This window comes from Prinia subflava, chromosome 1, assembly GCF_021018805.1.
Source record: "Prinia subflava isolate CZ2003 ecotype Zambia chromosome 1, Cam_Psub_1.2, whole genome shotgun sequence".
NCBI lineage: Eukaryota > Metazoa > Chordata > Aves > Passeriformes > Cisticolidae > Prinia > Prinia subflava.
Genome location: NC_086247.1, coordinates 107,649,821 through 107,663,668, shown reverse-complemented (window position 1 = coordinate 107,663,668; position 13,848 = coordinate 107,649,821). Strand labels below are relative to the sequence as shown.

Genomic DNA, 13,848 nt, shown 5'->3' with positions numbered 1-13,848 from the left:
TATCCTGCAATAAAGTGTGCTTTATTCACAAGATGTTTTAATCTTACTCTATATTTATAAGTATATGTTCTCTGAAATCCATACAGATAACTCTTTTTTAACTTCTAAATATAGGACAATAGTAACACAGAACATTTCATCCAGGGTAAAAGTAATCTAGCAACAAAAATGCCTGTGTTACAAGGTTTGGGTTCAAATGTTCAAGGGTAGAATTGGCTGTAATGGTATATCTGTGAAAAAAATAAGCCTGTGGTGAAGTTGGAACCACAGTGCCAAAGCACAACATATAATTGGGCCTAATTTTTTCCATATGTATCAACAAAAACAGTCTTTGCTTCCATGAGAGATGAAAGCTTTCCTTTCTGTCATATTTTTATTTTGTATATAATTCCTAACTCTTTATAATTTCATAGGCTTTTTAAAAAAACATGCCTAGATTTAGGGAGAGATGAGCTGTCACCCTGGATTTGAGTTTATATTTCTAATAGAAAAGCCTTTTTTGGTGGGGAAGGAAAAACACGGCTATTTCCCCTCCCCTGCCAAAAGGGCTACTATGTTAAAATCCTTGTACAGTGCCTGTGAGCTATCCAAGTTGGCGTGGAACAATCCATTTGTGAATTGATTTAAATACCTCATTTAAAATAAATAATCTAGTGGAATTAGTGTCATAAATCTTCATAGAATAAGCTTACTATTTATATAAGATCGAAGAAGTGTTAAATACATTTCTGTTCTGTCAACAATGTATGGCGGTGTTTCTTCCCTCCGTTCAATTTTATGCCAAGTCCCAAATAAAGGATGCATATTTTTTATGCATTTGTTCTGTTGTTTAATGTGGTATCTTTCCAAATAATCTTTCTTCCTGCTGTCTATAAGTTCAGCTAGCACATATATGAGTTCTGTAGAAGACTGATGGTCTGAATTACATTTCACCTATATCATGGTGTATTATTTTACATTCAATAAATTCACTGTTATCAGGATTGTTGAGATATTCTCTGCACTGTATTTTACCTCCTCTTGAAAACTACACACCCAGGCATGCAGACATTGTTGTGCTTTCTGCTTCAGTGCAGGGCCAATCAAAACTGCCAAGCAGAGTGTCCCAAAAACCTTCTTGCAGGTGACATTGATGCAATGGCTGCTAGATCCAAGTACTTTGCTACACGTATAAGCAATCTCTTGCCACACCAGTCTGCTTTCCTTGTTTGTGTAGTGGCAGCCACTGAGACTCCCAAGTGTTTGACTGTGTTCAGAACACGGCTAGTTAGGGCTCTGCACGCTGCTTAAACAGCCTTTTTTTGTGTCTCCTAAGGAGGAAAAAAAGAAGTTAGACTTCATGGAAATGTCTCACAGGATGCCAGCGGTACCTTGCTGGTTTACTAGTTCACCTCGCTTCAACTCTAGTTACATCTAGAATTTGTTTTGTAATTTATCCCTTCCTTAACTGATTCCATGGAAGTGAAGGGATTATTTTTCTCTCTGCCTTTACATCTACACAGAGTTTAAAACATTTTGCTGTAGACATGGTTGTTTTGCTAAGAGCATAACTGAAAGTTGCTCTGGCAGTGGAAGGAGACGTCACTGAAGTGACCTTTGAGTTCCCCATATTGCTGGCTGTGCAGACCTTAGTTGGATGTGGATGTGAGCAAAAGCCATCTTCAGAGTTGTTTCTCATGAGCTGTTATGTATCCTATAAAGAGAATGTACATATTGCAGCACATCTTTCCTAAATTACTTTATAGATTCATTTTTTGTTAAGGAAAAACAGAAAAAGCAGGCACTGAAGGAGGAAGAAGCAATTTTCCTCTTCTGATGAAGCTAGACATCTAGCTAAAATCAAGGAAGGCATGTCTTGGTTACATACCTGATTTCCATGGATTTCCACTGATATATTTTTGCAGAAGTTGCCTTACATGTCTTTGCTACTGGTTTAAGAGAATCCAGAAAAAGCAGCCAGGTCAAAAGAATGAAGCAGAGAAATTTTTCCTGCCTTGTTCTCATTGCAGGTCAGCCAGAAAAATGTTCTCTTGGACTGTAGGTGACCACCAGTGCCAGGGCCCTCCTGCAGCAGAAATCCTTTTGGATTTCTTTGAGTCTTAATGCTGGTCAGCCACCTTAGAAACAGGAGCTTCCACTTTTGGTGTTTGCAGCCTCCAGGTGCAAGCCTTTTTTCTTCAGTAGTCTGCTCCTGTCACTTGATTCACTTGATTGTTTTCAAGTCTTGGACTGGTTCTGCTTCCCTTTGTTGTATCCATTCTCCTTATGTACCATGCAGCCCTCTGAAATCCCCAGGCAATGCTGCCTCACCTTCAGGTATAGGGCTGACAGAAGTGAGAAGTTTGGCCTGTATGCCCACTTCAGACTTGGATCAAACCCACCACTGAGCTGCTTAGAGCACTTCTAAAAACCCCCTGCTATTCCGGAACCCCTTCTGACAACCAATAACCGTATTCCTTCCACTCAACTATGTCAAATGGTCTGCAAAGCAGATACATCTCTTCTCTTTTTTCCTCTATTGACAGCCACTGGTTTTATTTGCTTCCATTAATTACTGTCTCTTGCCTGAATCGCCTATTTTCATCCTCTCTTTTCGTTGCTTTCAAACTGTCCTTTCAGACTTTCAGCTGTACTTGCGCTTTTCCTGCTGCGGTTCCTCTCTAGCTGCTCCTAGCTTGTCTTCCGATCTTGGCAGTGTGTTTTTATTCCAGTCTCTGAGTCTTCTCTTCATAAACTCCAGCATTTTGGACTCCTTTTACCTTCTCAAGCAGGATTTCTTAAGCCAAAATTTTAGGAATGTAATTCTGGCCCTACTCAATTCAACTGGCTGAGGATTTTGCCATCTGTCTGTGTTGGTTTTTTCCCACGTGTTCGGGCACTATTTGCATGCATAATTGTTACATATGGATCTGTCTTGTAAAAAAAAAAAAGCTGAACTTCGGCCAGTCTCTGTATAGTCAGATGATTGATATATGACCAGTATAGACTAACAAAAAGAACATTCTCAAATGCACATATTGCTTTGATTACTGAGGTTTTTAGAACGTCCAAATGCTGTACAAAATGAATAACAAACATCAGATGTTTGAAAAGTTAACTCAATAGAAGTCAAGGACATAATGCTTAGTAGCAACTTGCTACAAAGGGTTCAGATTTTCCTATTTATGGAAAATGACACAAGGATACCCTTAGGCCAGCTCAGTATTTGTATTAGTAAGTGACCAAAACTGTGTGTCAAGGCACTCACACACATACTAATCACTTGCATTTGTAACTGCTTCCTCTGTCATCCTGGCAAAATATCAGCATTAGGAAATTGTGACTAATGGTATGAAAAAAGAATGTTGAAATGCTTATCTTAATAGGCACTTTATCAGAGCAATCTTTATAGGTGTCAAAGAAAAAATAAAATACAGTTTGATTAACCTAAGTGAGATAGAGTGTGAATGAAGAGGGCAGTTCCTTTGAAATGTAAGTGAAAGTGACCAAAACAGCTCCTACAGTTTGCTTTTATTACTTATTATTTTTTATTGCATTTGTTAGGAACATGAACAGTGTATGTACTCATTCCTTTAACACAGAAATAGTTTTGTGCATGTACAAGCATGAAAGAAAGGCAAGTCTACAATGTTCATCTGTTTTGATTTTTGGATATTTTTATTCCTTTTAAAATCTAATATTTCTGGATAAAATTGACATCCTTTGTTCCCTTGTTTAAAAATGGGGGGGGGTGTTTTTGTTTTGAATAATTAGTTGTGGCGTCTGATTGTATAAGAATTGCTCTATTGTTTGGACAGTATGACAGCCTCTTGTGTTTTAAGGATTTTTTCAGGCAAATGGCTTTTGAAAATGGCAGCATTTCAAGATTATGAAACTGCCGCTGTTGGTAATGGTTCTGTGATAATTAAACTGTCCACAGTCTCTTTTTTTTTTTTTTTTTTTTTTTTTTTTTTTTTTTTTTTTTTTTTTTTTTTTTTTTGTGAAACTGAGACAAGGGTAGTTGTGATTTCATCAAAGGCTTTGTTTGAGCTCTGGCATCTGGCAAGGCAGAGCTCTCTGCTAGCAGACTGAGTACCATCGTGAAGAGTTTTCACTATACATTTCCTTCATCAGCTGCATATTCATCTCATTTCATCTTTGCCCATCTTGTAAGGAGACTAGTCAACTTCTTGGTGTTCTCTGTTGACAGAATGGCCAATTTGTCCTCTTAGTAGTAATGTATAAAAATTGGTTTTGGGGAGCTTCTTAAGCTGATGGTAAGTTGGAGTTTTGTTCTTTGCATGACAATTGTGTAAGAAAGCACAGTAACCTAAACTGTGCTTAAATTAAAACTAAAATTATAGAAATTGCATCAAATTTTAGTTGCATCCTTGCATTAAAAATAAAAAAGGCTTTCTTATCATGCTTTAAAGAAATGTGCATCCTATTCTCTGAAAAAGTCTGCAATAGCCTGCGTCCATCTTTACACAATTGTGTCATTCTCCTTAATGCTTTAGGACCAGTAGAGAGTTTACAGTTAAGGGTGAACACAGGTTCTCAGAGAGCTGGAGCAATCCTGAGAAGTTTTTCACAACTGCTTTTTTGTGAGTGATTGTGCCATGTAGGCAAGAGATTATCTACTGTTTTCTGGAAAAACATCCTTGTAAATCAAGAATCTAGAGATTCATGGGAGCAGAGCTATATAGCCTGGCATATAAACTTTGTTCACATCAGTAGTGGCATATTGTTGTTGAGGCAGTACATTTATTTACTGCTCAGTTGGTACCCTCACATTAAATGCATTGAACTTCTGGGCATTCAGAACCTCATGGGATCAAATCCTTCTACTGAGAATATTACCCAGCTCTTATTCTGCCCCTTTTTATATGGTTTTTCATTCAGCACTGTCTATTAACACAGTCTAATTAGATCTAAATGTAAGGTGGAGAGCCATCTTAGAAGATGAAATTCAATTTAAAACTTACTTATGGTGTGATGCTTGTCACACATTTTTAATGGAGGTCACCATTCCAGCCTGACAGCCTCTTGTTACAATAAATGCATCATTTGTTAGCTATATGGTCTCTGTTGACTTGTGTGTGTGTAATTCTTGGGATGGGATTCTGTTGTGGAGTGTCCAACACAACTGCTGCCCGTTTTTTGGGTTGGGAAAGAGATGGCTCTTCTTCACGAGCAGAGAGAACAAATTGAGTCTTCTGAGAGCTAGCTTCAAGGGCAAGGCTGGAAATTCAGAGCTGTGTTAAGGAAAGACATGATTGTAATAGAAAGTAAAACTGGGTAAATTCCATTCTAGTGAAGAAGTTAAAAGGTGGACAACATTTTACTATGAGAAGTATGTTGAAGAAATTGAGTAAAAGACAAAACCATAAAGAAAGAGGAAGGGGATTTACACATAGAGAATTGGGTGATTCGGAGTTTGGGTAACTAGGGAATGTAAGAGTCAGCAAATACTCAGCAGAGCTTAATTGGTGAATTGTAAGAAATTAAAAGCAAAGAGGTTAAGAAAGAAAGTAGGAAGTCGACAAATACTGGCAAACAATGAGTGGACAAAAGGTCTTTCAGGCTATTTGAGATAAAAGCCTGAAGTGTTTGCAAGTACAGCACTAAACAGGCAGCACATTTTTCTGGTTAATTCTCTCAGCACTCTAGCTTGTCGCTTATTTCCTGTAGTGTGGATCTACACGAGATGACTAAGCTGGTCCAGGATCACTCCTTGCTGGAAAGAGGAAATTGTTCCCCTTTCTTTCTTTCTTTCTTTCTTTCTTTCTTTCTTTCTTCTTTCTTTCTTTCTTTCTTCTTTCTTTCTTTCTTTCTTTCTTTCTTTCTTTCTTTCTTTCTTTCTTTCTTTCTTTTCTTTCTTTCTTTCTTTCTTTCTTTCTTTCTTTCTTTCTTAGCACTAGCACATGGAAGACAGGGAAACAAGCAGGTGGAGTAAAGGACAGGAGGTAAGCACTCCATTTTGTATTAATGACTCCTTAGAGCAGCCATCTGCTGTCTCTACACTGTGGCTGCAGTTTTACAGGCATCTGAATCATTTCAGTTCAAACTCCTGCTGAAAGGAGCAGGAGCTATGCTTGCCTCTCAGCCATGTGTTTTCCCTGCCTTGTGGTGACATGACCAGTGCATGGTGGGATGGTCAGCCAAGCTGAGACAATTATCAACCTGACAAAAGAAAAGATCTATTTTCAGCAGTGTCATCTGTTGCCTGATTTGGCTGTGTGAGCCCTGTTTGTAGGGACTTGAGGAGGGAGGAGGAGGAAGGGTGGACCTCCATTCTGGGCTGCAGCCCATACTTAGATGAGCTTCAGCCAAGGGTGAAGCCAGCCCATAGGCTCTTCTGGTCCCTGCTGCATTAGATTCTGGTTCTGTAATGTGGATATTGTCTTACTTGCCCAGAGGGAAGAGAGTTGTAAATAAAGAGGCGGTTCATGGAGATATGGTAAAACTTAACTTAAAGTGTTAAGTTCTTCAAGCTTTTTGGATAGAAGGCATTGTATAAATACTGTTTATATTAAACTGCAAAAATAACTGTTTAAAATTTCTGGAATAGCTGTGGGAAATAATTTTAGGTCTGTGTAAGGAATGCATGTTATTTTAAAAGAGGGAAAAACACTGAAAGAGAAAAGTTACAGCAGAGCAAAGGACAGCTGGGATAATGTAGTAATGTGGGCATTTCAGGTTTGTCAAATAACTAGATTTGAATTCTTTAGGGAAGAAGGGGATCTTACTGAATTAAGAAGGGTTCCACTTTAGAAGTGTGTAACTTGAAAGGGAATTGAAACAGTGGGACTTTAAAGACTTTTTGAACTGTAGTCTGGGGCAGAAAACAAGGAGATATAGACAAGACTTGAAGTGCCATGTATGAAAGGAATTGAGGAGGAATTGCACTCTGTTGCCTTCTCTTTAGAAGCTCTACAATATTAAAAACTGTTTACATATGTTTATTAATATTGCAGAGCTTCCAGAGAGTAGGCAACAGAGAAGAAAGTATTGCAGTTTTCAGAAGAGAGATGGGTAAGTATTTGAAAGAAAATATCTAGTGAACATATGAGGACTTGAGTGAGGAGAATGCCCTGGTGGGTTCTTGCTCTGGATGAATGGAAATCTGTGTGTGAGTAGTTCCTGTCCTATGGTCGTAGGCAACACAGGGAACAAAAATATGTGCCAGGCTCTGGTAGGGTGACTTTGCAATGGAAGTTGTGGCACATTTTTGGTGTGTAGTCTAGTGCACTCTAGTGCAGTCACCAGATCTGACTTCTGTGGTTGCATGTGAGCAGAATACTCTGTAGTTTGATCAGTCTTTAGCCTGGTGGGTGTTTATTGGCTTGTCAAATTGCACTGTTGTATAATGCACATTCTGTGCATTATATTGTCTTGCTTGGTGCTGATATTCTTGTGCTTTTTCAAGAGAATGGGTATGTTCTATGTGGTTTTACTGAAACTGAGCACATATTTTTATATGCAGATGGCAATTAGAGTGAATATATATAGGGCAGAGATTGGGACTTCCTTCCTTTCAACCACAGCCTCCTCTGTTCCTGTGTAGTTACCTAACATAAAAGTAGTCACAAGCAGTCATGCATACTCAAGGTTAAAAATGGTTTCTCACAGTGGTGTTATACAACCTGTAACTAGATGCCAAACCCCCAAAGTGCACTGAATCAATAAAAATTCCTCTTGGTCTGCATTGAATAAAGTGATACTGAAATGGAGTAGCCATATCGTTTTATGTACCCACATCCCTCAGTACTTTCTTGCAGGTGACAGAGTTTCAGCATTCCTTCCCTCTTTTCCAGACTGCAGAGGAAATAAATGGTGGCAGACAAATCTCAAAAGAATTAAAAGCTCAATTTCTGCAGTTTTCTGTTTAGAATATTTATTCATATTCATGACCCAGAAAGTAAGATGGGAATTTGATGAGAACAAACATTTTCATGAGTTTTCTGGGATTTAGTTACTTTCTGTTTGAGTACAAGTTTTACGTATCATTACATGACTTTAATAATGCTCTGTGTTTATGCATTTTTGAAATGCATTTCTTATATAGTCTTCAGCTACATGTGCCATGTAAATGGCTGGCCTTGGTTTTCATGTTAATAGAGCCCTTTGATTATAATATTTTGAACCACTTTTTTTTTTTTTTTTTTTTTTAAGAAGGGAGACTAGGGCTAGGACTCCTTAAGTGTCCTAGTTTGAACATATGAAAAAGTATATTATTCCAAATGCAGTCATGGAGGCTGAGGAGAAAACCCCATCTCTCCAAGCTATTGTTTCCCTCTCTGAAAACTATTGTTTCTTCTGTCTGTAGACTCAAGAGGATGATGGTAGTTATGGCTTGCATTTTCCTTTCATCGTGTTATTATTGCTCAGAACGGTTAGAGACTGGAGCTAACTCTCCAATAACAACTGATTGCTAATTGCAAAGCTATAAACTCACCAAAGATCCAAGACCTGGATATTTTGATTCTAATAAAGTTGCCTGCAGATTGTTTCACAGGCAAAAGATGGCTATCTTCTTCAACAGTGATGGGGTTTGAAGTATTGAGTGCACCTTTTTAAGCAAGGTAAAGTTAAAGCTGAAAATGAATGAGATATTAGTATGCTTTGTCTTGTGTAGCTCTAAAATGGTTATTTAAATTGAAAGTGAAGTTAGGAATTGTAAAGGTCTTAAAAATGAAAACAAAATTAAAACCCAGGTTAACCGATACTCCAAAAACTTTTAGTTTAAGGAAAGATTTATGTAAGGTTTTAGTTTATTCAAACTACTTCACCTATGCTTAGAAACACTAATAGTACTTTGGATTTCTGTAGCACCTTTCATCTGAGAACCTCAAAGCACTTTGCAGGCATTAATTTAATTAACTTTCACAGCACTCCTGTGAGCTAAGTAATGTTTAAATAAGATCGCTTCACCCAGCACTGAAAGGGAGCCACCCCTGGGGTGGAATGTGGTAAGTATTCAATAGCACATAGCAACACTCCACAACAGCTCAGGAGAGAGTGTGGAGCAAAGACTGGATCCCACTGAGACGGCTGGGTGAATCTTGTTAGACAGCGTATCTCTTTGCCTGTTACTTTTCCTTCTTAGTTGCAGGTTGCATTCCACCATCTTTTTGATGACTTTGAGGGCCTGGGAGCTTGCTGCTAGGTCCCCCCAAATGATCTTTGCCTAATGATCTCTGCCTGACTTAGCTCAAAGTGCTGTGATGCTCTATTCAACAGGGTGTCCCCTCTAATGAACATGCTCCCTCTCACTTCCATGTAAGCCTTGGTACTGTGACACTGATTTAAAAAATGGAGGATATCATCTGTTCTATCACCATTTGTAGAGTGGCAGCACTTTTTCATCTGCCTTATTCTTGTAGCTGATTTTACTTTTCATTTTTACTTTTCAAAATCTGAGCAAATGCATTGAATTAACAAAGTCTGAGACCCAAAATAATGTATTTTTCCATGGAATCTTAACTTTCAATGTGCTCTGTATGACATCCAAACTAGAAAAATATAGCTGAGGTGGGGAAAGGGTGAAGGAATTTGTGCCAGTTTTGCTTAGTTCTTAGTTCATGCTTTGGTAACCCAGATTGAGACATTGATAGGCAAACAACACATTGGTTATTGAAAGCAGATGGACTTTTTTTCCCCTATTGTCTGCAATGATGACATTATCTCGAGATAAAAAGAAATTGCTGTAATAACTCTTACTTTCTATTTCTTTTCCATGGCATTGTGCACTATATGTTTTTGTTTTACTAACCCACCAAGGTGCTGAGTGTACCCACTATAAAAAAAAAAAGAGAGTAGTTTTTTGTTTTTAACCTCCTTTGTATGCATTTATCCTTTGCAATTGTCTTTCCTTTTCTAGCATGACACTGAAAATCTCCTGTCTTGTAAGGAGTATAGGGGAATATAATGAGAAATTCTGTTCTGTCACAGTGAAGGGACAGGTGGTTTCCATTATAAGCTCAGCTGGAACTTCCTTCCATGCCAGCAGCTTCCCACAACTGAACTGCAGTGCTCATCTCTGCCCTTTTTGGTGGGAAATGTGGAGAGGAAGTGGAGCACAGCCCTGACAGATAAGGGATTACTCAAATAGCTTCTGTCACAGTTTGGGGATTAGGTTTAGTTTTGAATCCATTTATTATGTGAGTCCTGTTTGTACTTGTGGTAGTCATGAATGAGGGCATTCTGCTGGCAGGAATTTGGCATCTAAGGAGCAGGATTGGAAGCACAATGTCTGGAAGGGTGCAAGAAGGCAATCTAGCCAGTTTGGCATCTCCTGTCTCTCACCTGCTTAGAACAACAGAGCTTTTTACAAACAGAAGTGTTGTCTGTACCTGTGCTGTCTCCTTTTGGGGCTGCTGCGGAGGGAAGAGTACGTGACTGGAAATCTTTTTGGAGCAGAGTGTGACTGGGGGAAAAAAAACCCCATAGTTTACCCAGCTGTGACCACTTACCAAAGAGGGAAAAATTCCTACTTGAGTTAGGAAATTGGTGTGCAGAGGTGATAGACTTACTAAGGCACTTACAGGATCTATTAGAAAATAGAGAGGGAAGATGCTGCTCTACGAAGACAGGAAAGACAAGGAAGGGGGAGGAGACTGATTCAAAGGACAGAAATTAAGTTGGAGCCAAGGTACTTCATAGTAACATTTTCTAGAACAGAAGATAGGTGAACGATATGATAGAGACATAGAAAGGCTTGAATGGTGTGCAGTAAGTCAGGACATCTTCAATTAGATCAGTTTGCTTTAAGAGCCCTGTCCAGCCTGACCTTGAATGTTCCCAGTTATAAGGCATCCACAACTTCCAAATTCTCAAAATACTAAAATTAGGGCCATTGAGTGAAATATCAGGCAGATGATTGCAAAAAAATAAAGGGGATGCCCTTTTACATGGTGTGTAAATTGGAGTACACCTTCCTGCAGGATGTTGTGGAAACCCAAAATGCAAATGGATTGGATGAATTTATGAAAGAACCATCAATTATGAGTTAACAACATTCCTGTGCTTCTATTTAAGTAATATTTGAAAGATTTTTTTTTTTCTTAAAGGTAAAGAAAGGTTTGAGTTTTGGCAGAAATTGAAGGCACAGAAGGAAATGGAAAGCAGGAGTTACTCAGTTTGTTCTAAAAAATTGGATCATGCGTAACTTTAAACGTGTGAGTACTGACATAGAAATAAATGGAAATATGTGTGTGCTAAAATGTAAGCATAAATTAAGTTTCCCCCTGGTTGAGTGCGATGGCATGTGGCACCATGTAAACATTGCAATTGCAAGTCAACAGATTTTTAAATTTTCTTTCCCCCTGCAAATCACTGTGAAAATAAGTGTAGTCATTGGCAGAGAAGTTTTGGGGGTTTTCCCCTCTGTTGGTTAATTTGGAATTGGAATTTGTAGGTAGGGAACAAGATGTGTAGCTCTTTTGGGGCATAAGAAAATAAGAGGGTGATGAACAAAAGCACTTCTTTCTCTTCCCACCCTGCCTTACTGCCAGGACTGAGCAGTTGTCAGTCCAGCTTACAAGGGCTACAAAATGTGCTTGCTCTGTAGATAGATCTATCTGCAGATAGATTGCCAGTGCCCATTTGATTCCTTTCAGGTTCCCATTGCCATGCTAAAAGAGTGCTAAGGAGAAGGATCATAATCACTTTCCAATGAGATCTGACCAACTCAACTCATTTGGGAATTAGAGTTCTAAACAGAGTTTTAAAATGCTGTTATTTGATTTTGCTTAATTTACAAGTTATCTTTTTAAGTAAACATGCTACCTGAGCACCTTTAAGCAGGCTTTTGGACTATAGAGTTTACTTTAATCCTAAAACTAGAGTTTACTTTAATCTTAATTTTGTAGGAAGAACTAATCGCCAAATTAATTAAAAGTGGATAAATTAAAATTATGAGATATCCATAAAATGTTACAATACATTTGTTTATTTACAAAATGCTTATGATATTACAGTTTTAAATGTAATTATTTGCAATACAACATGCATTTACCACGAAAAGGTAGGAATCCCAGCTTTTTAATTCAGCATGACTTTTAAGGTCAGTAAACCGTATCAATAAAATAAAAGGTCTAGTTCGATCCACAGAGAAACAGCTAAAATAATGTTAATCTTGTTCTTTGAATTTTATATTTTAGAGCCATTTTTATTCCTGTATTTGCATTCATAGTGAAGAAAATAAGCAGAATGATAGCTTCAAACTTTAAGAACTTTTCCCAACCTAATTTTCTTTGTATTCCAGAAATAGCTGGCCTCTGTGTCCCAGATTTTGAATGAACTTCCAGTTTATTTACACAGCCGTTCTTAAATTTGGTTTTCTATTTCAGTATGGAACAAATCTTTCTAATTGTCTGAAGGAGTTCAGCAGATACTTCAAACCAGAAATATTGGCTTAGCTGGCAACTGGTCTGACCTGTGGCTTAGGTACCAGGGAATATATGGCCCAATCTCCTCGCTTCTCTGGTCACAAACTGCAAACTGTGCAGTATTCTTGTTGTTCCTTGAGGGATATTGTTTATTTTTATTTTTTGCAAATCAAATATAAACCAGGTGGTGAAAGACTAAATAGCTGAGCTGTAGTCAGGAAGTGGTTAGAAACAGAGCAACAGTAGCCTGTTGGTTCTCAGCTGGGTGACCCGAGCGGGGGACCTGGTCCCAGTATCTATGTATATCTAAATTACTGAGTCTTTGGTCTAGCAGTGCTGCCTTCTGTGGAGCAGCTGCCAGGAATGACTTAGGACTTGAGGCTGTGGTAAAAGATGATGTAGACGTGGGTGTAACTATGTTCCTGGTATTGTTCTTGGTTTGTTGATGAACATGGTAAAATGATATTTTTCTGAAATGTTATGTTTATGCTATGAATTCTGTTACCTCAGTTCAGCCAGTGTCCCACAGAGAGCTTGCATTGCTCTGTCCCTGCCTGCCATTTAATCTTGCAAGCCTGGCTGAAGGTTTCACCACCAGCCACAGTCTTTTGTCAGTGCCATCCATCAGAGGTGATGGAGAACCACCCATGGTTCTAAACTGGTCTTTCCCTTCCCTCTTCCACTGATGCAGCTTGGTGCAACTGTATTCTCATACTACTCGTTTTCCTACTTCATGTGCTCAAATGGTATTTTTAGGACACTGAACAACAATGTAGTTTGTCTTTATCTCTCTACACGCTGCTCCTCTGACTTTCCTAATTTCTTCTTTATTGATGAAGTGTGCATCTTTCCTAACAAAAAAATTATTCTACTATTGTTACTGTGTTATGGAACTAAAGTTGAAGCCTTCTGGGGAAATATGTCTGCCAGTGCCTTCTGGTGAGGATAACATTCAGTGTCCTTCCTAATCAGTAGTGAAACTTCTGGTATAAAGTTTCAATGTGGAGAGTAGCAAATTTGGTAATCAGAAGTACTGTTATTTTATAAAGAAAATTATCTTGCAGTAGAATGACTTATTAAATCAAACCCTTTTGCATAAGCCAGGTTATGTGGCTTTCAAATGAATTGGAGAAAAAAGAGAGAGAAGTCCACCAGACTATTACTTATCCTGTGGAGAAAAATCTGCTGAATCTGCATAAGCGCAGTGTAGTGAGCGTCATTTCTGTCTCCTTCATTCCTTTAGTGCTGCCTGACAAACAAGGAAACTGTCCATGTTGGGCATAATTTGCTCAGATATGTGCTTTACCTACACTTAATCCTTCTAGAACTGGCAAATTGCACTCACTATCCAAGCAATGGCAATTTCAGTAGACAATGTGTGTTATATTCCAGATCGCTATCTCGTAGTTTGTATGTCACTAGCCATGAGATTAAGTGCTCTGTAATGTGTGTATTACAGCTATTTTTTACTTCCTCT

The 13,848-nt window shown here is 38.4% G+C and overlaps 1 protein-coding gene across 6 annotated transcripts in view; it reads left to right on the top strand.

Annotated features, from left to right (window-relative positions):
* Positions 1-13,848, top strand: part of BBS9 (Bardet-Biedl syndrome 9) — a 282,244-nt gene that overhangs the window by 247,537 nt on the left and 20,859 nt on the right. Inside the window, exon 23 of one of the 6 annotated variants that reach the window (XM_063406718.1) lies at positions 6,957-7,014. The exons of the other annotated variants lie outside the window; for them this stretch is intronic. Coding sequence (XP_063262788.1) covers positions 6,957-7,014 — 58 coding nt within the window. The remainder of the gene's footprint in view (positions 1-6,956; positions 7,015-13,848) is intronic. 6 annotated transcript variants of the gene reach the window in all.